The sequence below is a fragment of the Aphidius gifuensis genome, linkage group LG1 (assembly GCF_014905175.1).
Source record: "Aphidius gifuensis isolate YNYX2018 linkage group LG1, ASM1490517v1, whole genome shotgun sequence".
NCBI lineage: Eukaryota > Metazoa > Arthropoda > Insecta > Hymenoptera > Braconidae > Aphidius > Aphidius gifuensis.
Genome location: NC_057788.1, coordinates 2,122,419 through 2,147,870, shown reverse-complemented (window position 1 = coordinate 2,147,870; position 25,452 = coordinate 2,122,419). Strand labels below are relative to the sequence as shown.

The window sequence follows — 25,452 nt, the reverse complement described above, 5'->3', positions numbered from 1 at the left end:
ATAAATATCATGGAAATTCAATTGAGGCTCTTTTTTTTTCTTGGAATTTTTTAATTGACCAATAAAAATGCATAATGCCTTTTTTGTTTATCAAACGATGACGTAATAAATAATCTGTAATTTTATTGGTTACTTGTGGGGGGTGATGTGTGTGTACCGTTTTCTTTTTTTTTTTTTTTTTTCATCTCAGTTCTTTGTGTTGTTTACAGTTTTATTTACATTTTTTTTTTTGTGATAACTGGGTTAATTGGCACACTATGTAATAATTAATCAGCCACGTGGAGTTAACTAGGTTGTTTTTTTTTTTTACACAATAATAAATAATAAATAATAAAAAATCAGTGATTAATTAATATAAACAAATAAAATGGTTAACAAAAAAATGACAACATCTAATTGTCATCTTGGCTCTTCAAAAACAAAATTCAACAATTACAAGGTAAAAAAAAAATATAAAAAACTAAATTAAATTATTTTTATAAAGTTGTTTATCAAGACAAGTGTAGTAATGAAAATTTAATTTATTTTTTTTCATGATGATGATAATTTTTAATGTTTATCAATGAATTTTTGTTGGAATTTTTTTTTTTCTAATCCTCAGAAATTATTTCAAATAAATGACATATTTCCTGATGATGTTATTAAACTTGGTGAATGTGTTGGACAAATACCTGTTGATAAATTTGAGCCAAAAAATATTGATGAGTATGAAGAAGTACTTGTTGTTGAGGTATTTTCACCTTCTCATTTTTATATTCATCAAAAAAATAATATTCTTGAATTTTATGAAATGATGGAAGCATTACAGTAAGAAAATATTTAATAAAATAATTAATCATATTAAAAATTTAAATAATATATATTATATAAATTTTTTAGCAATTTTTATGAGCAGTATAAATTACACTACATCATTCCAAAAATTGCATTACAACCAGGACTACATGTTGCTGTTAAATATTTTGATAAATGGCACAGAGGAATCATCAAAAATGTCAATGATTATTCAAAAATTGAGGTAAAAAAATAACACATTTAATTAACTAAAAAAATCATCAACATATTTGATATTTAATATTGTTTATTATTATACAAACAAAACAGGTGTTATATTTTGATTATGGAACACCTGGACGTCATCAATCGACTGAATTATATTTTTTACAATCACAATTTGGACAAATGCCTGGTCAAGCTATACAATGTGGTTTATTTAATATCAGACCAATTAAAATTGAAGGATGGTCATTACAAATTCGTCAACATTTTTTTAAAAAAATTATCAACAGATTACTTGTTGCTGTTGTTGGAGACGTTATTAAAAAAGTACAAAAAAAATTCATCAATTAATTATTTTAATTTAAAATATATATATTGTATTTTATTTTTATTTAATTTAGAATAATTCACTGATGATTGGTCTAATTGATACATCACAAGAAGAGGATATTCATTTGTGTGATTGGCTTGTTGAAAAATATGATGCTGAATACAGGACAACTTCAAGTTATCATCATAATTTTCTTTATGAATATGATTTAGAATGCAAAGGTGTACGTCCATTAAATAAACAACCAATCATTTCACTATCAACATCTAATGATAATTCTCATTTTAATCAAAAAATTATTAAAAATGATTTATCATGTTGTCATACATGTCCTAGATGTGGTTATGATTTTAATGAAAAAAAATTGGACAAAGGAAAAATGATAACATCAAGTAATATAAATTTAATTGAAAAAAAATCATTGATGAATGGTGATGACAAGTTGGTAAGTCAAGATAATATTTATGAGCCAGAACAAGGTCTTGTAACTGCAACTGGTTCAAATGAATCATCTATTGATTCTGGTGCAATTGATTGGGCATGTTTAAAAGATACATCTGATGAAAAAGATAATGATAAAAAATATGAAATTGCTCAAATTAAAATATTAACATCAACAGATATTTTAAAGGACATTGTTAAAGCAAAAACAGATGTTGAAGTTGTTGATCCATTGTGTATACAATATTTTAATCAAGGTAATTCGGATGGCTTTGATGTTATCAAAGAGTCTGTTGATGTTGGACCTGGTGAAGTTACAACAATAGTTAAAAAAATTACAACAATTGATCAAGATTTACTGAGATATGATGATGTGGTTTTTACATTGAATGTTGTTCAGCATAATGGTGAACATGTTACAACATCATTTGATACATCAGAAGAAGTTTTAAGTACTGATGTTGATGATAAAAATAATGAAGAAATTATAACTTCAAGTGGAAATGATATTCAAAGAGTAATTATTGATATTGCTGATGTTGATCCACAAAATAATGACAATGATAAATTAAATTTTATTGATGAAATTATTCCAAAAAAGAAAAAAGGATGGGTAAATTATGACAAAGAAATTTGGCAGAAAAAAAATTATTCTTCTGGTAGTACGGAACTTGATTCTGATGATTTTTCAAGTGAAGAAGAGTTGGATAGTTAATTTACCAATATTTTGTTGAATTAATTATAACAAAAAACTTTTTTTTTTTTTTTAAGAAATTTTAATTTCCTATTGTTTTCGATTTGATATTGAAGTCGTTGGTAAGTTTAAAAATTTACAACTAGATAAATAATTTTTTTTTTCCTTTTTATCATTAATTGTTAATCCTTTAGAAGGTATTTATAAAAAAATTTGGTAATATGAAATTTTATATTTCGGTCAACCCTTTAAAAAATACTCTTGAGGCGAAATATTACTTTTACTTTTTCTTTTTTGTTTTTTTATTAATTGTTTTTATTCTACTTCACATCAGTGATGAGACAAGCCTTATTTGAAATTTGTTGATTTAACAATTACTTTTTTATAAAAAAATAAACTTTTTCATCAATCCAGATGTGAAATTTCTGGATAATGAAATTCCCTTGAGTTTTTTGTATTGAGAACTCCCATAATTTTTCTGCTGATTTAATCAGTATAGAACTAAATAAATTAAAAATTTTTCTTTTATATTTCCACTATTAATTTTTTAATAAATTACATTCAACACTTCAAAATTTTCGTTTCAATTTTTCCATGTAAGCTTTCCCCCTGAGGAACATGGAGGATAAAAATTCTTGGTTCCAGAAAGTTTTAAAATTTCAGAATCCTGATTTTTCACTTTCCGGTAACTGAAGTGACAATTTTCTTCCGACTTAAATTTTTTCTGCAAGACGACTTGAGTGTCTATGATAAAAAAGTCATTTTTTTTTCTCACTACCCTGCGAAAAGAAGTTTCACTTCAAAAATTCTTCTTCTACAAATCTTGTTGGAGGAAATATCCATAAGATTCGCGTTCCTATTGAAACACTCTTACACTGCGGTTGTCTTGTAACTTTTTTATAAATCAAATAAAATTTTTCAATTTTCTTTCTTTTTTTTTCTTTTTAATTCAATTTTTTATATTTTCCGTTTTTTTTTATGATTTAGAAAAATAGTTTTATTATTATTATTATTATTATTATTATTATTATTTTAATTTTTTCTATACACTGATAAAAATTTTTCCTATGACTGGAAAATCATATGGATTGAAAATATCATCCCTTTGGTTGAAAAAAATATTTTCAATATAAAGAAAAACTTTCTTGGCTTTAGAACTTTTTTTTTTGTCACCAACAATTATCTTCTTTAAAATCAGTTGTTTTAAGAGTTTTTTGTTTTTTTCGCAAACAGAAAAAAATTTTTTCCAGTCAAAAAAAACTTTTTATCAGTGCGTAGAAGAGTTTTCTTATTTAAAAAATTCAGACAACAGAAATCCATTAATCTAAAAAAACAAAAAAAAAAAAAATTAAATAGGTCTGATATTTGTATCTCATACAGTTAAAAAAATTTGTAAATGTTTAAATTTAAATGAACATATTAGCTGACAACTTCCACGAAGAAATTAATGCCCGAATATATTCGGGCATTAGGACCTATAAGCAGAAGCTTAGTCTTTTTATTTTATATAATTTATTCATTTATAAATTCAAAAAAAGTTGACTATAAATTTCTACCTGCAGTATCTCATGAGATGTTAGATTTAAAATTTCATATTAAAATTAAATCAACACCAGTTAAAATGAAAATTCATTTAAATAATTTGGTGATTATTTTCAGCTATTCCAACTTTAAAAAAAATTATAAAACTCTTGTAATTAAAGATGTAATTATATCATTAGAAAAAATTGACAAATAATTTATTTTAAATAAATAAAAGTTGTTGTATTATATAATCACATGAATCAATATATAAAAAAAAGCTTACAATGTGAGCGATAGAGTTTTCAGAGACGCTTTTTTTAAGTCTAGTACGAAGTCTCTGTTGATTAGCTCGTGAGTTATGAAACTTGTGGCTCCTAGCCTCCATAATAAATAAATAACTCTTACTTGTAAATTATTGATAATAAAAAAAAAAAATCACTTTTTATTATTAAAATGTTAATATTATCATTATTTATATAAAAAAATAAATAAATATATAATACCAAGTAGGAGATAGCAGGGCAAAATGGAACACTTAAGGAAAAAAATATGAATCGATGTATGACAATAGTATTTTCTATTTAGTTTTTCTTACTAATGAATAAAAAAAAAACAAATAATTTAAAAATTACTACTCATAAATTTATTTATCTTCATTTGATAAAATGTTATATTAAGGTTGCTTACAAGGGACATAGTCGTACTAATATTTAGGCTTAGAAGGCCCGTATAAGCACTACAATTTGATAGTAATTCAAAGGATTTTTAGTGAAAAACGAACTCGATAAAAATAAAAATGTACGGTATTTTAACTCATAGTCTTATCCTCGCGTATAAAAGTGGTCAATTTTGACATTCATTATCTCAAAAAAACGACGTCAGAAAAAATTGAAAAAAATTGAGAGTATAGATATTCATTTCATTTAAAAAATGAGTCGAAAAAAAAAAAAATTGGGTGACGATTGAACTATTTATAAGCAACCTTAATCAGATAAGTTTTTTTTTTTTTATTTCTTCTTATTTATATATTCAATTCCTTTTTAATTTATTTACCACATTTCTTCTCTATAAACAAACAAACTGTCACTTAGCAACGGGTAAACAACATTAATAAAAAAATTAATTAATTAAACAAAAACAAATGATACATCATTATTAATCATTGTTTAATGTGAAAAACAATCAAATGTCTCGAAGAGAGGCTTCATTCTCCTTTTTATATAAGGAGAAAAAAAAAAAAAAAAAGAGAGAAAGAAAAGAATATACTATAAGAATTTTTTTTTTTTATTGCATCAATTTTCTTCCGGCTTTTTTAATCAAAATAGTAACAAAAAAATTGAAAATAATATAAGTCAAAATATTTTTTTGGGTGTTCCATTTTGCCCCGCTTTTCCCTATATTATTATTTTAAATAAAAATTTAAAAAATATAAAACTGTATAATGTTTTTCAAAAAATAAAATAAATATTATTTCTTTAATTTATGTACACTCGTGTTTGATATATCATTTATATACCATAAAACTAATTTACTTTTTATTTATTTTTATAATTCCAACACCATGGCTTTATCGAAACTGGCAGATGGAAATATTATTCACAACATTTTCAACGTGTTGTAAATTTTCACACATTATTTTCCTCAGTAAGTAAGGGTTAAATTATTTGATTGAAATATTTTTCTTATAGCTTATTATTTTTCATATTTCCTAAAAGTACCACATTGATATAACAATAGAGTGCAATTACAAGCACATGTTATGAAAATAATATTTCCCACAAAACTTCCCTATTTTCAACTAACAAATATTTCCTTTTCAACATTTTAAATAGCAAAATTCATTTTACCTTCAGTATATAAATACAGAAGAATATTAAATTAATACAACCCTTTGTGTTTTTAACAATGGGGTATAATTAAATTGATTTGTATATAGGATATAGAATAGTGGTAGATTCTTTACTTCTCGCCTCTATCAAATTATTATACATAATAACACACCTATTTTAAAAGTTAAAAATCTTTATTCAGTATTTTATTTTCAATCATGAAAGTAACACCAGAAATTGCTGTTAAATTTACAAAAATAACAAATTGTTTTATGCTTATATGGCAACCAAAAAATAAATATAAAAAATATTTATTTGAATTTTTATGGTGGTTTTGTGTTATCGATGCATTTTTTGTTCTTTTAACTTTAATTGGAGCAATAATTAAATACTCAAGTGATACATTGATTGCTATGAAAACAGCAATTTTCATGTCTGGTGTTGTTAATTTTTTAATTAAAATTTCTATAACAAAAATTAATCGACAATATAATCATGTAAAATTAAATATTTTTTATAATGTTTATAATTATTTTTCAATTGATATAATTTGTGTTTATTTTTTTTTCTATTTAAGGAAATATCAATGAAGCTAGATTTTTATTTAAAAACAGCAAATAAAAATCAAAGAATTATATTACAAAATTATGTTGATAAATCATGGTTTTTTCATGCATATATGACATGGTCATATTACATTGCATCAATATTATTTTTAATTGGTCCATTATTTTTACCTCAAAAATTACCAAATGATGCTGTCTATCCATTTTCAACTGAGCCCTTATTAACATTTACAATAATTTATGCTCAAGATATTTTAGTTGGATTTCAGATATCAGCTGGACTAGTGTTGGATTGTCAAGCGGCACTTTATCTATGGTTTTCTGGTGCCCTTTTCGAAATACTCGCATTAGAAATAAATAATATTAAAAATTACAAACAATTAAAAGATTACGTTAAAAAACATCATGATTTAATTTTGTAATATATTATTTTTTTTTAATTTCAAATTTAACATATTGCTTTGTATTTAATTTAATTTTTAATTTTAGATTCACGGAAAAAATTATCAAGACAGTTTCAGGCATTGCATTTACAACAATTTCCATGACAATTATTGGAATAGTACTTGGAAGCATTATTTTAGCATCTGTAAGTTGAAAATATTTTATAGAAATTTTTTATTTTTACTGTAATTAATTATTGTTAAATAGTTTAATTGTTTTCATTTTGTTTTTTTAATAGAACCAGCCAGCTACTGTTAAATTGCAATTTACAGTATTAGTTTTGAGTGCGAGTATTAATATTTTAGTATGTGCACGAGCAGCTGATAATTTAATTGTAACAGTAAATATTAATTTTTATTTTTTGTTAATTTTAATGTATTAATTTGCTAGTAATTTGTATTTTTTGTTTGTAAATGATATTTTAGTCTAGTGATGTTATGGTGAATAGTCTTTACAATTTTCCATGGTATAAATTGTCAACTGATGCTAAAAAAATAATTCAAATAATGATGCAAAGAACTCAAAAACCAATAACAATATCACTATCTGGATTTGTTGGTTCATTGTCTTATCAGTATTACGCCAGTGTAATTAATAATTACTAATTATCAATCCGAAAATGATTATCGAATAATTATTGTAATATTTATTTATCCTTTTTTTTTTTTAGTTTGTGTCTACAGCTGTTTCTTATTTTACAACTCTTCGAATCATGCTGGAACTTTAAAATTTGTTCATTTTCCGCTTAAAAAAATTATCTGTCTTTTCTCTTGGACACTTGAAAATTAAATGAAAACCCGTTAAATAAATTTTTTTTTCAAATAAATTACATAAGAAATAAAGAAAGAATTTTAAATATTTTTTAATTAATTTACAAATCATCAAGAAATTACTTTGAAAAATAAAAGACAAATTAGAAATATAAATTAATTTTTTTATTTAGTTAATAATATTATTTTCGACAATATTACATTGTTGGTTTTTTTTTTATTAATAAATTAATTGTATATAAAAACGAAGCATTTAATTAAGTTGATAATAATTAAAATATTTTTATGTACGGATTCAAATTAATTAGCCTGAAGTTAATAATACTCATCAATAAAATTCAGTAATTTTATAAATATTCTCTGACATTGTTAGGTTCCATTGTCACACACAGATAATTAAAATAATTGATAAATTAAAACAATGCTATTAAAAATGTCTCATTTGTAATTTTCTCTTTTTTAAAAAAATATATTAATAGTAGTAGTTAGCTTTACCTTCTCATCTCACAAAAAATATATGCTAATATTTTTTTTAATTCAATAATTATGAAATTCATAATTAAGACTGTAGGGTTTTGTGTACTGAGCCAAATCATTTTGTTGAATAAAAATAAGATCCTGACAATGTGAAACAACAACACCAAAAAAGTAATAACTAATACCTGAAAAATTAATTAAAAAATTAAATGATAAACAAAATTTTCATGTAAATTTGAAATAAAAAAATAAAAAAACTTTTTTTTTAGTTACCTAAGAATGATAATGAACCTATTACAGCAATAATTTCAGTTATGATAATTCCATAAGGTAGTGTTACAGATGATAACCATAATCCTACCATAAGACCAATAGATACTAGTGCTAAAATCATAAGACTTATGTAAACACCATATATCCAAGGAAACATCAGTTTTGGTTTTTCCTAAAACACCATTAAACCATAATATTAATTATAAAGAAAAATAAACATTTATAATAATTATTAAAATTGATAATAATACGTACGTTGAGTACACCTTTTACTAATAATAAATTAAAAAGTACTGATACAATTGACAGTACCCAAAATGCAATAATATATGGATACCAATTGTCAATGTTTAAATGGTCCAAAATCAATTTTGGTATTACAGTTGATTTTGTCAGTATAATTGGAATTCCAAACATTATTATCACTGATAAAATCTGAAAATATATATTTATTTTTTATGTAAGCTATATGAATTATATATTAAAATTTTTTTTATTAATTGTTTGTTTACTTACAAGCCCAATATTGCCGAGTATCAAACTTCCAGTTTCAACTTTGAAACAACAGCATAATCTTCTTTCTATCTATTTTTTAAATAAACAATAAATTATTATATTCAAATGAAAATATTTATTTTTTTTATATAAATAATTTAGATGATAAATTATACCTGAGGAACTCCCCATATCGATGATTTAACCATTATGTTTTTTTTTTTTTTTCAACAGAATATATTTGTTTGAATGAAAATTCTGCAAAAATAAAAAAAAAAAATTATTAATTAATTCAAACAGTTAATGGATAAGTATGTAAATGTTTAATTTATTTATGTTAGAATTGTGTCAAATTTTTTTGTTTTGCCAAACACAAACATCAACCATTTTTTTTTTTTAACCATAAAACTTTTTTAATTTTTAGCAAAAACACCATAAAATTGAATAAATTGTTAATAATTTTATATAATTTAAAATATTTAAAACTCAACATTGATAATAAAAATTAAAATGTAATTGTTTTTTTTAATTAATTTAATTAATAAATATTAGATAATTGTTAAGTCAAGTAAATAAATAAACAAATTGATGTTAATAATTATTTAAAAAATTAAAAATACCCTTTAATAATATTTAAATAAAAACGAAAAATAGTAAATTTATATTTATTATATATTAAATTGTAAGATGATGTTTATCGGATAATAAAATATATTTCTATAATTTTGCTTACATTTTTTTGCAGGTTGACGGCTGCCAGTGTAAACAGGTGTAAAAGTTGCAACAATTGATGACCAGACTAGACGGGGGTGCACAGGGATGCACGATTTTTCATCTGTTTCATCTTGTTTGTCAAACAATTTTCCTGAACTTTCTATTTTCATTGAGTGATATTTTAAATTTCATTATTCGCGGGTATTTATTTTGTAGGCCACATGATGGAGCCACTGAATCTGTTCAATAGATCACATATCGACCGACAAAAAAATGCTTTAAAATTTTACAACACAAATATACACAATATATTGTTTGATAACATGATAACAAATAAAAATTTAATCGATTAATTAAAATTAATAAGAAACAATTCAGTTGATATGAAAATGAAAAATAAACTTTTTAGTTAAAAATTTTATCAAAATTTTATTTTTATTATGAAAATATCGAAAAATCGACAATTATTAATTAATTAATCAATAAAAATAACAATGTAAATGATATTTTTTATTGTTTAAAATTAATTAATTATTAAAAATTAAATTACAAATTTTCATTTTGAAGAGTTTGATGTTGAGTCAATGAATTATCTTGAATTATTTTTTGACAATAAGAAACAACAGTTCCAAAACAGTAGAAATTAAAAGCTAAAAACATAAAAAAAAATTAATTTAAACATAAAAACATAAAATAATTAGTATTTTTTTTTAATATTCTATTATTGTTTAAATAGAAAATGTTAATTGAATAAAATAATAATTACCTGAGGACACAATCATCTGTACTATGGACGATGAACTTTGCAAAATTACGCTGCTTATTGGATAATTTATCATATAATAAATACTCATTATTATCACTAAAATGCTAATTACTGTTGAAAGTATTAAAAAAACAAAATAAGTGTAAATCCATGGATACATCAATGATGGTTTATACTGTAAATAAACAAATTAAATTTATTAAAAATTAAAAAAGCTGATTAGATTATTATTTTGATATAATTTCATGATGCAACATACTTTTTTAACGCCTTGGATCATCATATAATTAATTAGCATTATCAAGCCAAGTATAACATCACAAATGATAATTATAAAAAAAAGTTTCCATTTGTCTGAAGGTGATGGATCAATTACTTCCATAAAACGAATTGGAGTATAAATAGTTATAAACAAAATCGATATTAATGATGAAATCTATAAAAAAAAAAAAATATTTTTCAATCTTAAAATTAGTCATTTTTATGTTACTTAAAACTTTGATAAATAATTTATTTTATTTATATTAATTATTCATACCATTGATAGATATCCAAGAAATAAACTTCCTGAACGTAAATCACAACAAAAAAATTTTGTCATATTTATCTGAAAAAAAAATATTTAAAATTATCATATATAATATTGTTAATAATTATTAATTTTTTTTTTTTCATTCTTACACGTGGGATGCATGGTGGAAATGATCCTACAGCCATTTTGTTAATTTCCCAATTGAAAATATATTTTTCCTAAAAAATTTTCCTGAAAAATTGATGAAAAATAAAAAAATAAAGAAATTATTAATTATAAATTTATAGTTTGTTAATTATTATCAATATATACACATGTTTTTAAACAAAAAAATCATATTGATAAATAAATTGATTAATTAAATTTTAAATAATAATTCATTATAATTTATAAATAAAAAATAATTAATTTCTATTATTTTATGTATAAATAAAATAAAATTAAATTGTAAATAATAGAAAGAAAAATTTTGAATAAAAATATGTTGAAACAACTTGATTAAAAAAGTAAGTTAAAATAGTGAAAAAAAACGTGTGTGTGTTGTACCTGTTGGTTGAGCTTTGCAAAATTTATTGCGTTGCAGTTTTTTTTTTGTTTTAATTTATACAAAAAAATGTCTTGAAAGTTGTGTTTAATTGAATATTATTATTTTACGATTTGTTAATTTTTTAGTGTTTTGTTAATATATTTAATTTAAAACACTATTATTATTTATAAATTATAAATATTAAAATTGTTAAGATAAACTCGCTGAGAATGAAACTACTCCAAACTACGGCAAACTACTACAGACAAACATTCATACTATAGCAAAAAAATTTGTAAAATAACATAGACCTCTCTTTCTCTCTCTCTAGTCTTCATGGTCAAGGTCAACCCTACATTCCGGAAAAATAATGATAGATAAATAATAGATTTCCCTAGTTCGAAGAAAAAAAAACAAACCAAACCTTCCTTACTCTCACAGTCTCACGTGAGACGATTTTTTATTTTGAATTTTTAAAAATTTTAGAAATAAATATATAAAACAACCAGATAATATTATTTTTATTAATTATATATTTTAATTGAAAAATCATAAACAAAATTTAATAATTAGTTATAAATTTTACATCTAATTATTATCAACGAATGAATAATAAAAATTGAAATTGAATTTAAAAAACAATTATAAATATTTTGACAAAAGCTGTAAAATTTTTTTTAGAATCAATGCAATTATTTTTTGCCTTATTTTATTAAATAAAAAAATCTCATATCATTTATATTTTTTTTTTTTTTGTTTAAATAATAAAATAAAAATAAATTAAACTGAGCTTATTTATAAATATATTGATATGATTTAATAGAAATAAGATATACTGACAATGAGTAACAACAAATGTGAAAAATTAATATTCAAGATCTGAAATATGAAATAACATTTTATTAATAATCGAATAAATTATTTAAAAATGATAGCAAATTATGAATACATATTAAAATAAATAAAATTTATTATGAACCATCTATAAGCATAAAAGCTTCAACAATGAGGGCCGCGAATCCGCGATGATGCCAGTAATTATTACTGAGGATTTTGTTAATACAAAAAAAAATAATTAATCCAATAATGATAAGTGGAGTACCAATAATAAATTAGATAAATCCACAGGTACCCTAATTTTGGATCTTTCTAAAATAACATAATAGATATATAAAACATGTTTTGGAATCTCTGGTATTGCTTGTGTAAAAAATTGGGTGTATTGTATAGATAAGCAGGGAAATTCCGTAAAAATACGCACGTGAATTATTATTGAAATGGACACGTCAGTGTTAAGAATCTTATCAGGATGGATTTTACAGGCTTTTTGATTGCTATTACCTTTTTAGGAGTTGTTTATTTGGTGTGACGTCTTTGCCTTTGAGGATGGGAATTCCAAATGTATATTGTGACTTGTTTTATACTCATAGATAACACTGACAATAGTAGTTATTTTTAGCTATTAAAAAAAAAATATTGATAAAAGTTTCTAGGTCAACTAAAATTATTATTATGTATATGCAACACATGTAATATATTTTTTTTTTAAATAAAATAAAATGTTAAAAAATGAAATTTTTATTTTTTTGAAATACTTGTTTGTATGTGTAACGAGATAGAACAATACATATGATATTTTGATAATTCCCACCACATCAGTCAGGTGAATCAGTGGCTTGACTGATGTACTGGCTCCTTTTAAGGAAATTGAAATTAGGAAAATAGAAAATTACACTTTGTCCGGCTACTATATATAAAGGTGCCACTGTAATTTTTTTTTAAACTTCGTATTGTTGACGCGTGGCTTTGCCACATCGAAAACTCATAATTATTATACTCTGTTATTATTAAAAATACTCAATTTCATTTTTTAAAATATATAATAAAATTTTGATTCATCATTTTAATTTAAATTGATTAAAAATAAATATAAATAAATCAAGTTTGTCTAAAAACATAAAATTATATTTACAAATAAAATTATTTCTTTTTGTTGAATATAAAATCAAATTTTTGTTTTTTAATATTGAATTTAATTAATCAGGAAATTTAAATATTTTAAATTGTTCAATAATTAATTTTAAAATGTTGAAAATTCAATGTGAGATAACAACAATCAGTTTGATATTATTTGGGTTCATCATCTCAAATATTTTAGCTGATTCACTGAGTCAAGATGACACTGGTGAGTTTGGATGATTCGAAATCGAATCTGTATTTTTAATATCAAAATAACATTTGTAATAATAAAAATAACTTGTTATAGTTATAAAAAAATTTAATTTGATAATTTTTTTTTTCATAGTAACTATTGATAATAATTATTATGCCTTTTTTTTTTTTTTTGTTTTATAGTTCGTGAGCTCAATCTGAATTCTCTTGAAGATCCAATATTTTATTTGGACCACAAAAACGACAATCTTTTTGTTGGAGGAAGGTATTAATATAATCCATTATCCATGTTTGTCGATTATTATTACTAATTTAATTATGTATTTATTTTGTTTTCTGAAGGGGTCATATTTTTAAATTAAATTTAACGGATATTACCAGTACCAACACTTACGTAAGAAATTTTTTTACAATTTTAATTTAATAAATTTAATTAAAAGACTAACTGGTAATTTTTGATGATTTAAATATTATTTTTCTTTCAATATTACATATACATAAAATTACAGCAAGACTTTGATGACAATGACATACAAATAATTCAGCCATTTAGAAAAAATAAATTATTTATTTGTGGAGTAAAAAATTATCAATCGACAAATTGGATTATTCATGTAAGTTTAAAAATAAATTAAAAATAATAATGATAAAATTATGTATGTTGATTGAATAATTAAATATTTATAAAAATAATAAAAATTACTTGTAGAAAAATTTTGAAGTCAGTTTAAATGATAGCGTCAATTGGAAATCACCTTTTTCGCTTAAATGTAGTGTTGCCAGAACTCGTAAGGCAACAGCATTGATGGATCCAAATGGAATTACACTTTATTCAGGTGTACCTCGCTTCAATAAAAGCGACTATTATTCACCATCTATATTTCGAACAAATTTTAAATTGAAAAATAAGGGTGTTTTAGATCCAATTGATATTCAAACATCACAAAATTATAAACGCATATGGCCACATGGTAATTATTTACATTATATTTTCTTTGACGAAACAGTTTGCTAATTATTTTTTTATAAATTTCAGGTGATGAAGATTATGTAGGATCATTTTATGTTGATCACCAAGTTTTATTTTTTTTCCAAGAAACTGGGAGTGTTGATGAGAATAAAAAAATACAAATTATTGACGAAATTTCTGCGGAAACCCACAGTAAGAAGGAATTTTTTTTTTCTACGAGAATGAATTGATTTTTAATAAATTTTTTTCATGTGATTAATATGATATTTTTTGTCAGTTTTTTAAATTTTATAATAATTATATTACAGGAGGACATTCTGATATACCTGGAGGAGCCGAAACATATTTTCGAGTTGCAAGAGTTTGCAAAAAAGATAAGGGAACATCAAAAAAACCACGAACTTGGAGCACATATGCAAAAGCTAGACTCAACTGTTCATCATTCGAAACAATGAGTAATTTAAATTTCATAGAAAAAATAGATAACCAAATATTTTAATTTTAATTATGTTTATTAATTGTTATTTATTCTTTTTTTTTTACAGACAGCATTTACAAAATACATAAAAATGATAAATTTTTTTATGGCACATTTTCAATATCAAATTATGGTGATGATTTTAGTAAAAGCTTTGATTCAGGAATTTGTGTATTTCATATTGATGATATCAACAGGGCATTTGATGGTGATTTTATGAAAATATATTATAAAAATAATGCATTATCAGATCCAGTCAATATTCCCCAAGCAAGACCAAAACTTTGTCAAGAAAATTTAAAAAACTATCATAGTACAAGTGGTGATTATTCAACCATGGATACAGTGATTGAGCCATTAATGGATGGACCAATATTTGAATTGAAAAACGAGCAATCATATCTTACAAAAATTGTTGCTGATAAAATTAGTAAAAGTGTTTGTGGCAATGTTGTTGATTTAACAGTTATTTATGCTGGAACAAGTAAGTATACTTTTAAATAATTAACTTGTGACTCATTATTGATTGTTATTATTTTTTTTTTGTAGGTCAAGGTGAAGTTTATAAAATTATTCAATGGACTGAGCAGGGAAAAATTATAACAAAATTACAAGATAAATTTCAAGCAATTCCTGAAGATGAGGAAATAAAAGCCATGGAAATATCATCAAAGCATCAATCAATTTATGTTGCTTCAGCTCGTAGAGTTAAACAAATTAATATGAAAATAAGTGAGGACTTGATAAAGAGTCTATTTAATCTTAAGTGTTAATTGGATAGTGGTGATCTATATGCCATCGAATCTATACTCAATACTAAATCTATATGTATCTTAAAAAGCTACGTAATATTTAAAAATAAAAATAATTCGAAATTAATTCATGATATTAAAAACTTGATTTGTAAATACAAAAAAAAAATATTTACAGTATACAAAATTAGAGACATTAAAAATTTTAATTTTTTCCATTCAAATCACTTTTGAGCCAATTGTTAATAATATAATCTGAAGTCAACATGTAAAAGTTTAAATTATAATTATATGACTAAAAAAAAATTGATGAAATAATAAAAATAATTTAAATCATATCTTGTTTTTAAAATAGTAAAAATATTGTAAATTTTTTTTTTTATTTTTTCAATAATGAATACTGAATTTCTTGAATAATCTACTAAGGTCTTTGACGTATTTGGTTTGATTGATTATTTCGATTAAAAATAAGATGTTGACAATGAGTAACAACAGCTGAAAAAAAATGATAAGAAATACCTGAAATATAAAATAAAATAAAGTTAAAATTTAAATTTATTTTTTAATTTTAAAATAGAAAATTTAAAATAATATATAATTAATTAAAATTAAAAAATTAATTACCAATAAATATAATCATCATGATAACAAAGCCAATTACAAGCATAATTGGATTTTGTCCATTCGAGGATTTTCCAGCAACTAAAAATCCAATAGATCCAATAATTGTTAATGCAACACTTAAAATAAGACCGACAAAAGACAGATAAATCCATGGATACATTAATTTTGGTTTTTCCTAAAATGAAAATAAATCATTAATGACAAAAATATATATTGACAATGATTAAATACAAATACAAACCTGTGTAACACCTCGAAATAATAAATAATGAATTATTATTGATGGTAGATTTATCAAAAAAGATATAGCAAGTAAAGCTCCTTTATTTTCTGTTTTATCATCATTGAGTATTAGTATTGTATTTTGGATAACTGATAATATAGATCCAATCTAAAATAAAAAAAACAATTTAAGTACATCTATAATTTAAATTTTAATTAATCATTTTCAAATTAAAAATAAAAAAAAATATAAAAGTATATTAATTTTACATTATTTTACTTATAATTAAATATAGTTAAATTTATTTTGTTATTTTCAATAATATTCATACATTATTTTTATTATTATTTCGAGCTTTAATTTTTATTATTTATTTATATATACTTACGATTCCCAATACACTAATAATTAAACATCCAGTTCGTGCGTTGAAACAACAGCATGAATTAGTATTCATCTGAAGAAATAAATTTAAAAAAAAATTATTTTAAAAGACAAAATTAATTTTGATGATAAAATACATACCCGAGGAATACATGGTAATGAGACATCAGCCATTTTTTTTTCTATAGTAATACTATACGTAATTTCTGGAAGAACTAAAAAAAATTTAAAATAATAATTAAAATCCTTTAAAAAAACATTTAATTGAATGATAAATTATTAGTTTTTTTGTAAATGTTAAAAATAAAATAAGATGGCTTGATGTTATATATCCACTCATTGATTTCAAGATTACATTTATCTCTGATATCATTATCAGTATGATGAAATTATTACTGATAAAAATATTCACCGAAAAAATAAAGCTGTGCAAACAATGACGCATAATACAATAATCACATTTTTTTTTTCTTAAAGATTTAAAAATAATCAATAAAAAAAAATATAAAAAATTAATTGTTTAATATAGTAATAATAAATTAAATGTAAAATTTATTTCTATACATTTTATTTATCATCAATTACAATTTAAACAATAGAAAAAAAAAATTATAAATATAAAAAAAAATCACAATAAAATAATGTATGTAATTTCGAAAATTTTGTATTACAAAGTAGCTATTTAAAATATTAATTAATTGATAGAATTAATTAATAAAATTTCTATGCCACATTGAATATATTTTTAAATATTATTTTCTAATTTTATATTGATATTATTTTGAGATTAACTTACGTAAAATTATGAAGTAAAATTAATTTTTTATTATTGTAAAAACCAAATGAACGTATTATTTTATTATTTAATATTAATGTTGAGACGATAATGTTCGTTAACGACCGTACAAAGGTATCTGCTGTAAACTTATATATTTCTCTCGTTTTATATGGAGACAAGCGGTTCTATTTTTGTGATAAGAAATAAAGAGGAATCGATACTAAACACAGAGGTGGCTATGCAGAGTAATGTTACATGTGTTTTCGAAATGTTTTCTAATATATTTCGAATAGGTTTTTTTTTCGAAATAACAAGTATATAAAAAGCCCAAAAAAGGCCTTTGGGACCTACCAATTAGTCAGCTCCCTGTGACCTCAAAAAACGTATCAATATTTGTTTGGATAAATATATTACAAGTTTACAATCACTCAATAAATTATTATTGAGTCATTCCAATTTCCAGCTATATATAATTAATGTAACTTTTAAAAATACATGACTTGATTACATTTGTTTTTCACAAGAAGTAAATATATTTTCATAAATACTTGTTATAGCAAGTAGATAATTGAATTTATCATAAATTTTTCTATCCAATAAAAAATTTATCAAAACAACAAAGATAAAAAAAAAAAAATAAAAACTTGCTATATCACTAGTTATATTTTAAAAACAATTCAAGTTATCAATTTAATTTTATTTATTTCATTGTCATCTACATAGCGCACATACTCCGTGATAGATTTTATTTTTCTTTCTAAATTCATTAATAAATAGTATTAAAAAATAAATAAATATTTATAAAAATTATAATTTATAATTAATTAAGCAGTCTTCTATGTTGTGGTGTATTATTTTGTTGTGATAAAATAAGTTTTCGACAGTAAGTGACAACAATAGCCCACAAGTATCCTAAAAAACCTAAAAATCAAAGTCAATTTATTAATAAATTATTTAAAAAATTATTTTTAAACATTAAGTTTAGAATAAAAATTAATTTTAATTACCTAATATTAGGATGAATAGTATTGTGCAAAATATAATAAAATCAATACTCGTGGCTTGTTTAACTCTTGCAAATGTTATTAAAACAATTATAAAAGTCATAAATATAAATGTCATAATTAAACTTGCAAAACTAGTGTATATCCAGGGTAACATGTGTTTTGGTTCATCCTAAAATTATAATTATTTTATTGATGTATATTTTTTAATTTAATTACAGTGTTTTACCAACCTGTAAAATACCTCGTATCAGTAAATAACATATATATAAAGCTCCAAAAGATGAACAATATAATACAATACATATTGGAATAAACCATTTTAATTCCGCCAATAAATCTCCATCTGGAATTCTGTGTATCTCAACGGTAATATGGATTATCGATATCAACGTTGAAAGCTAGAAAGAAAATTTGTAAATTAATAATTGTAAAAATGTCAACAAAAAATAAAAAAATAATTTTTAAAAAATTAAATTAAAGCCAAATTGATAATTAATAATTTTTTTTCTGTTAATAAATATAAAAATACACTAAAATTTAATTTTAATTGATTAATAAAAATTTTTTATTTTAGTATTTTAATATTTTATGGAGATTTATAATTAAAAGTAAATTTAAAAATTTTTCTATTTAAATTTAATGATTAATAAATAATAAATTATATAAATTGGTATTTTATTTTTGTTGATTAATAAAAAGATATAATTAGATTTAATTTTATTAAAATTTTTTTTAGGCTGTACTTACAAATGTCAAACATCCAATAATTAAACTCGCTGTTTTTTGATTGAGACAACAAAAAAATGATACATTGATCTGTAATAAATAAAAGCTATATTATTATAAATTTATTTATTTAAATAAATTATTTAATTATTGTTTTATAAAATGTACCTTGGGAATACCTCGCAATGATGGTTTATCCATTGTTCCAATTTTTTTATTTCCAATAATTTTGTTTTGTTATTTAAAATAAAAAATATCTAAAATAAAAAAACAATAATAAATGTAATAAATAAACAATAAGCTCTATAAACATAAAAATTAAATTTTTTAAATTTTTAGTTAGTTTACGCATGCGTCGATGATCACACAAAAACATCAAGTCAAAAAAAAATCAATAATCACTGTCAAAATCAATATTTAAACAATAAAAAAAAATCACTGTATAGTATTATAATTATTATAGTAAAATTATCTAATTAATAATGATTATTTAAAGCCTAATTTTAAGTACATGATATAATATAAAATAAAAAATAAATAAACCACTTGTTGACAGTTGAAAAAAAAAACAAAAAATCATTATTAAATTTTTATAAATAAATATTATAATAAATTAAATATATATTTTAATAATTGATTTAATTTAAAACTTGCCTTTGTTATTAATTATTAATAAATTGAATAATATTTTAATGTAAAATATAAACTATATGATGCGATCTTAAAAATACAAGCAATGATGCTGTGATTCACATTTCACCCAGTTCACCTTGGTCCATCTTGGGTCCAGCTCAGTCCAGCTTGGAGTTTTTTTTTTTTTTTTTCTACCTTTCCTACCTTTTCATCTCTCATTCTTACAGAAAAGAAAGTATAGGATTTATTGTAGATTTCAAATAATAATAATAATAGTAATTCGATATTTTTTTTTTTCCTTCTTTTATTACAGGGGAAACCAATATGTATAGAATTTCAAATATATTTTTTTTATTTACAAGTAAAAAAATAGTGAAATGTAGAATATAAATATATATATTATTTATTAATAAAATGACAATTTTTTAATTTTTGTTAATCCATGGAGCAACTTGTGCCATTTGATTTTTTTGTTTCATATCAATAAGGTGATAAGTTATCTACTAATTATTATTATTATTATAATTATTATGAAAGCTAAAAAATACATAAAAATATTATTTTAAATTATTTTACCCGGATTTTTAACACTGATAAAAGTTGAGATAAAAAATAACAATCTACAAAAATAAAATGAAATGAGGAAAAAAAATGTTGACCAATTTTGTGATATTTAATATTTTTAGAATATTCGAAAAACATTTATATTAATCAACATGAAACATTTAAAAATATAATATAATTATGAGGATAAAGTAATTTTTTTTTTTAAATAAATTAGTTTACCAAATATCATATAAGTATTTTTTATTTTTATTTATTGAAATCACACTAGTCTCAACAGTATACAAAACCAATCAAAAGGCGACAAATTAAAATTATAAAATATTATTTATAATTTATCATTATTATAATATTTTATATTTTTCATTTAATGTTTTTAAACCAATTAATAAAAAGAAAAAAAAAAAAAAAAAGTTTTATAAACAATTATTTAAATTGTTATAGGACTAAAATTAATTTGATGAAAAAAAAATTTCATGTTTTAAAAATCATATTGTTAATTATTAAAAAAATTGAAAAAAATGTAAACTTAATAATAAATTTAATTAATTTCCCATTTCAATGAGCCCTCCATTTAAATCTTTATATGGTGAATATTTATTTCCCTCCATGTCAAAAAGTCTACGACAATGAGAAACAACAGGGACAATAAAGTAAATATCTATAGCTGAAAAATATCAAAAATAAAATTAATATTGAATAATAAAATGTATAAGTAAATAAAATATAATTGTAATATTACCACTAGTGATGAAAGAAATTATTATATTCATACATAGAAAGGCAATGAAAGCTGAAATTTTTATATTGAATGGTAATTCATCAGGCATCAGCACAAAAATAAACATTATAAAGGTAAAAATAATGTTTAATATTTTTCCAACAATAAACTTAATATATTCATAATAAATCCATGGGTACATAAAATATGGTTTGTTCTGAAAAAAAAAATCATTAAAATAAAAATTAATTAATTAAATTATGGTAAATAAAATATGTGATTAATGAATAAATAAATAAATAAATATTAAAATTCATAAAATATAATTTTTAAATAATTTATGAATACATATATATACCTCCATAACACCGGCTATCATTGCACCATTAATAAATGCAATCAGCAAGTTGCTAGAAACAATTGTATGAGCAAATATGCGCGTGGCTTTCAATAAATCTGGTGATTGAAATTCGTAATAATTACTATCCCATATTATTAAATTACAAAGAGCAGAAGTTCCAAATATATATGCAATTGATAAAAGCTATAATTAAATAAAAAATATATATTAAACAATAAATTTTATACATAAATTGATAAATTTACTTTAAATTATAATAGAAAAATTTTAATTTTAAATATTTTTGAAAACTTACCAAGCCATACCAGCCGATAATTAAACTTCCAGTTCTCACATTAAAACAAAACCATGATGATACATCTATACGCTGTAATAATAAATAAAATTTAAATATGATAAAATAATTAAAGTTTATTTACAAAAATAATTGATCATATAATGAATTTATATATACCTTTGGAATTCCAGGTAATTTTGACATTTTTATTTTATTTATTTTTATTAGCTCGTATTAACTGATAAAAGTTTTAATTTATTTGGGCTAGTTGTTATAAGTGTACTTGTTCTTGTTGTGGATGCTGACTGAAGAATAAAATTATTAAAATATTTTATAATGTATATATGACATGATTTCATTTATTTTTTGTTTCTTAGTTAAATTTAATTATTACATTTATAGTGATAAAATTCGGGGCAGGAAATAAACATGTATCATGCGAACAAACTAAATATACTATATATATATGTAAATCCAGGATAAAATTTGACAAAAAATAAAACAAGGAAAAATAGAAAGATTTTTTTGATATTTTATCTGCATATATCATTATATTATATATTCATAAATGAAGATAATAAAATTTTTAAAAAATAAACATTTTTTAATGTTATATTTTATTTATTTATATTAAATAATATTTTTTTATTTTATTTTTACGTTTTGTCTTTATAAAAAAATCTAATAATAAAGGCTTTTTTAGATTTAATTCAAAACAATGTGAAACATAATTAAAATATTAATCACAATTTTCAATTATAAAATTAAATATTGTAAAATTTTTTATACAACATAAAGTATTTTAATAAAATTAGGCCTAATAATATTCAGAAAGACAATATTTTTTTTATTATTTTTTTATTATCAGCAAAATGACCAATTTTTTGCAGATAACTATGACAAAGTTCAGGCTATACTGATAAAAATAATATTTTTAAATGTTTATTTTTTTAGAATAATAATTAATTTTTAAATAAAAATAATTTTTTTAAATTCTGTTAATATAGTCTAATTAAAGTTAAATTCAAAACTTGAAAATATATATTTATTATCAGCAAAATGTTTTTATTATCTGCAAAATGACAAATTTTTGCAGATAACTATATGACAAAGTTCAGGCTATACTGATAAAAATAATATTTTTAAATGTTTATTTTTTTAGAATAATAATATTATTCTATTTTTTTTTTATAATATTAATTTTTAAATAAAAATAATTTTTTAAAATTCTGTTAATATAATCTAACTAAAGTTAAATTCAAAACTTGAAAATATATATTTTTATTTCAATAATAAATATAGAATTGTAGGAAGCGTTAGTAAAACTAGAAGTCTGAAAGTGAAAATGCAACAGCTTCAAAATTACTAATTCATTAAATTTCAGAATGACTAATTTTTAATTAATCATTCTGAAATTTAATGAACACCAGATTACAAATTCTTTGTAATCATACAATATTCTCTATGATTATAGACAAGATATTTTTATGTTAATATTAATAATGAATCTAAAAAAATATATATTTCATGTAATTAACTAAAATTGAAATATTTAGTTTTATATATATAAAATTATTGGGTATATATAGCCAAATAAAGCATAAAAATTGTGTTTTATATTTAATTTTTTATTTAAGTTTTAAAAATTTATTTCAGTTATAAATTTTATACATAATTATTGTGAAATTTATTCATTTATTTATTCATTCAATTAATTATATAGAAACGGCTTATATATATATAGCCAGTAAGGAAAAAAATTTGAATGAAAAAAAAAAAATACCTTTTTAGTTATTTTTTTTTTTTTTTTCGTTGATTAAATTTTCGTTTTGATGAATTTAAAATTATTTAGGGAGTATAGATTCGTTCACGTGATTTCATCGAAATAAGATCTTGACAATGAGTGACAACTGCCGCAAAAAAGTGATATTTAATACCTGAAATATAAAATAAAATATAATGCTATAACTAGTAATTATATTTATAAATATATATATATATTTGAAAAAGTGAAATATCATTTACCTACAACTCCTGCTATAGCTAATAAACATAAAAAATAGACAGAAGGTGATGTGGGTTCTTTTTCTCTATCAGAAAAATCTTCAGAGTTTCTTGATATCAAAACTGCAGTTAAAAGAATAATACATAATCCAATCAATAATGTACCAACAATAAGACAAATATAATCTATATAAATCCACAAGTACATTTTCCTTGGTTCTTTCTAAAATAATATAAAAATATATATATAATATAATGTAATGGATTTTAAAAAATGAAAAATAAAATGATAAAAAATACAAACCTCTTCAACACCTTGAATCAATAAACAGTGAGCATAAACTTCTGCCATAGAAATTCCTGCAGATAAAATAAGCAAAATGAACTTAGATGAACCATCATACGCTGTTACTGCATTTATTAATAATATAGCGGCGTTTAGTGCTAACATAATCTAAAAATCATAAATATATTTTATAAAATTAATTTGACTAAAATTTTTTAATAAAAATCTATTTAATGAAAAATAATAACTGCTTTTTTTTTTTTGACTCAATTGAATTAAGTAATTTATTTTTATATAATTTTAAAATTTTATATTTATTTTTTTTAAATTATAATAAAATACTTACAGCACCAAAATATCCAATAATCAAACATCCTCTTTTTGATGAAAAACAACAGCATGAATTTGTAGTCATCTATATAAAGTAGATAAAAAAAAAATTTTAAATAAGTATTTTAATTGTTTTTTATTTATTAATTATTATTGTGATTTAAAAAATACATACGTGAGGAATATATTGTAATTTTATGTCCGTCATTATTGATATATTACTGTTTTTTCAAAATAGTATATTGTAGATTTCCTGATAAAAGCTGTAAATAAATTGATACATTTAAAATATTTAATTTAAATAATATATAAATTAATTATACTAGTCAACTTGTAATTATATTTAACTTATAGTTATTTGTTGCATAGATATTTTATTTAATTATTTTTCCTTATATATATATATATATATATATCAAGACACCAAACAGTTGAATATAATTTTTTTATTAAAAAGTATATAAAATTGATTAAAATTTAATTTTAATAATAGTTTCAACTTAAATTATAATTTATAAATACTTTTTTTTTAAATTATATAGATTTAATTTTATACTTTATTGATTTATTTTTATTTGAAGTGAACTTGTCGGCTGCTGGCTGGAGACTAAAATTTTGCCGTTGTGTTAATCAAATCTGTTGTAATATATTATATGAAATCATGTTAGTCATTATAACTTATTACTCATCGCGGACGGTTTTTTTTTACTGACAATTTAAAAGTCTATATATGTATAAGTATATACATATATGATTTTGATAAAAAATAAAATTAACAAAT

At 21.3% G+C, this 25,452-nt stretch overlaps 7 protein-coding genes across 7 annotated transcripts; 3 read left to right on the top strand and 4 right to left on the bottom strand.

The window, feature by feature from the left end:
- Positions 1-164: 164 nt before the first annotated feature.
- LOC122860864 (tudor domain-containing protein 5-like) lies at positions 165-4,184 on the top strand. Its single transcript, XM_044164901.1, has 5 exons — positions 165-439; positions 602-807; positions 880-1,018; positions 1,105-1,326; positions 1,401-4,184. The coding sequence occupies exons 1-5, from the start codon at positions 368-370 to the stop codon at positions 2,484-2,486; spliced, it is 1,725 nt and encodes a 574-aa protein (XP_044020836.1). The 5' UTR covers positions 165-367; the 3' UTR covers positions 2,487-4,184.
- Positions 4,185-6,036: 1,852 nt separating this feature from the next.
- Positions 6,037-7,555, top strand: LOC122860865 (odorant receptor 43a-like). The gene is made up of 6 exons (XM_044164902.1): positions 6,037-6,315; positions 6,396-6,802; positions 6,874-6,973; positions 7,067-7,168; positions 7,254-7,415; positions 7,499-7,555. Exons 1-6 carry the CDS (start codon positions 6,037-6,039, stop codon positions 7,553-7,555), a joined length of 1,107 nt encoding a protein of 368 aa, XP_044020837.1.
- A 2,548-nt stretch (positions 7,556-10,103) lies between these two features.
- On the bottom strand, positions 10,104-11,639 carry LOC122847828. The gene is made up of 6 exons (XM_044145685.1): positions 11,402-11,639; positions 11,005-11,086; positions 10,862-10,930; positions 10,583-10,759; positions 10,324-10,498; positions 10,104-10,207 (listed from the first exon to the last, which is right to left on the bottom strand). The coding sequence occupies exons 2-6, from the start codon at positions 11,038-11,040 to the stop codon at positions 10,104-10,106; spliced, it is 561 nt and encodes a 186-aa protein (XP_044001620.1). The 5' UTR covers positions 11,041-11,086; positions 11,402-11,639.
- A 1,918-nt stretch (positions 11,640-13,557) lies between these two features.
- Positions 13,558-15,774, top strand: LOC122847827 (semaphorin-2A-like). The gene is made up of 6 exons (XM_044145683.1): positions 13,558-13,566; positions 14,263-14,524; positions 14,590-14,715; positions 14,832-14,978; positions 15,165-15,485; positions 15,551-15,774. Exons 1-6 carry the CDS (start codon positions 13,558-13,560, stop codon positions 15,772-15,774), a joined length of 1,089 nt encoding a protein of 362 aa, XP_044001618.1.
- A 95-nt stretch (positions 15,775-15,869) lies between these two features.
- Positions 15,870-18,246, bottom strand: LOC122860874. The gene is made up of 6 exons (XM_044164912.1): positions 17,781-18,246; positions 17,126-17,199; positions 16,989-17,057; positions 16,619-16,768; positions 16,378-16,552; positions 15,870-16,272 (listed from the first exon to the last, which is right to left on the bottom strand). The coding sequence occupies exons 2-6, from the start codon at positions 17,156-17,158 to the stop codon at positions 16,175-16,177; spliced, it is 525 nt and encodes a 174-aa protein (XP_044020847.1). The 5' UTR covers positions 17,159-17,199; positions 17,781-18,246; the 3' UTR covers positions 15,870-16,174.
- A 145-nt stretch (positions 18,247-18,391) lies between these two features.
- LOC122860873 lies at positions 18,392-20,307 on the bottom strand. The gene is made up of 6 exons (XM_044164909.1): positions 20,150-20,307; positions 19,664-19,752; positions 19,517-19,585; positions 19,000-19,167; positions 18,770-18,938; positions 18,392-18,683 (listed from the first exon to the last, which is right to left on the bottom strand). Exons 2-6 carry the CDS (start codon positions 19,694-19,696, stop codon positions 18,583-18,585), a joined length of 540 nt encoding a protein of 179 aa, XP_044020844.1. The 5' UTR covers positions 19,697-19,752; positions 20,150-20,307; the 3' UTR covers positions 18,392-18,582.
- A 3,568-nt stretch (positions 20,308-23,875) lies between these two features.
- Positions 23,876-25,264, bottom strand: LOC122860870. Its single transcript, XM_044164907.1, has 6 exons — positions 25,228-25,264; positions 24,847-24,934; positions 24,688-24,756; positions 24,360-24,509; positions 24,077-24,278; positions 23,876-23,988 (listed from the first exon to the last, which is right to left on the bottom strand). The coding sequence occupies exons 2-6, from the start codon at positions 24,877-24,879 to the stop codon at positions 23,900-23,902; spliced, it is 543 nt and encodes a 180-aa protein (XP_044020842.1). The 5' UTR covers positions 24,880-24,934; positions 25,228-25,264; the 3' UTR covers positions 23,876-23,899.
- Positions 25,265-25,452: the final 188 nt, after the last annotated feature.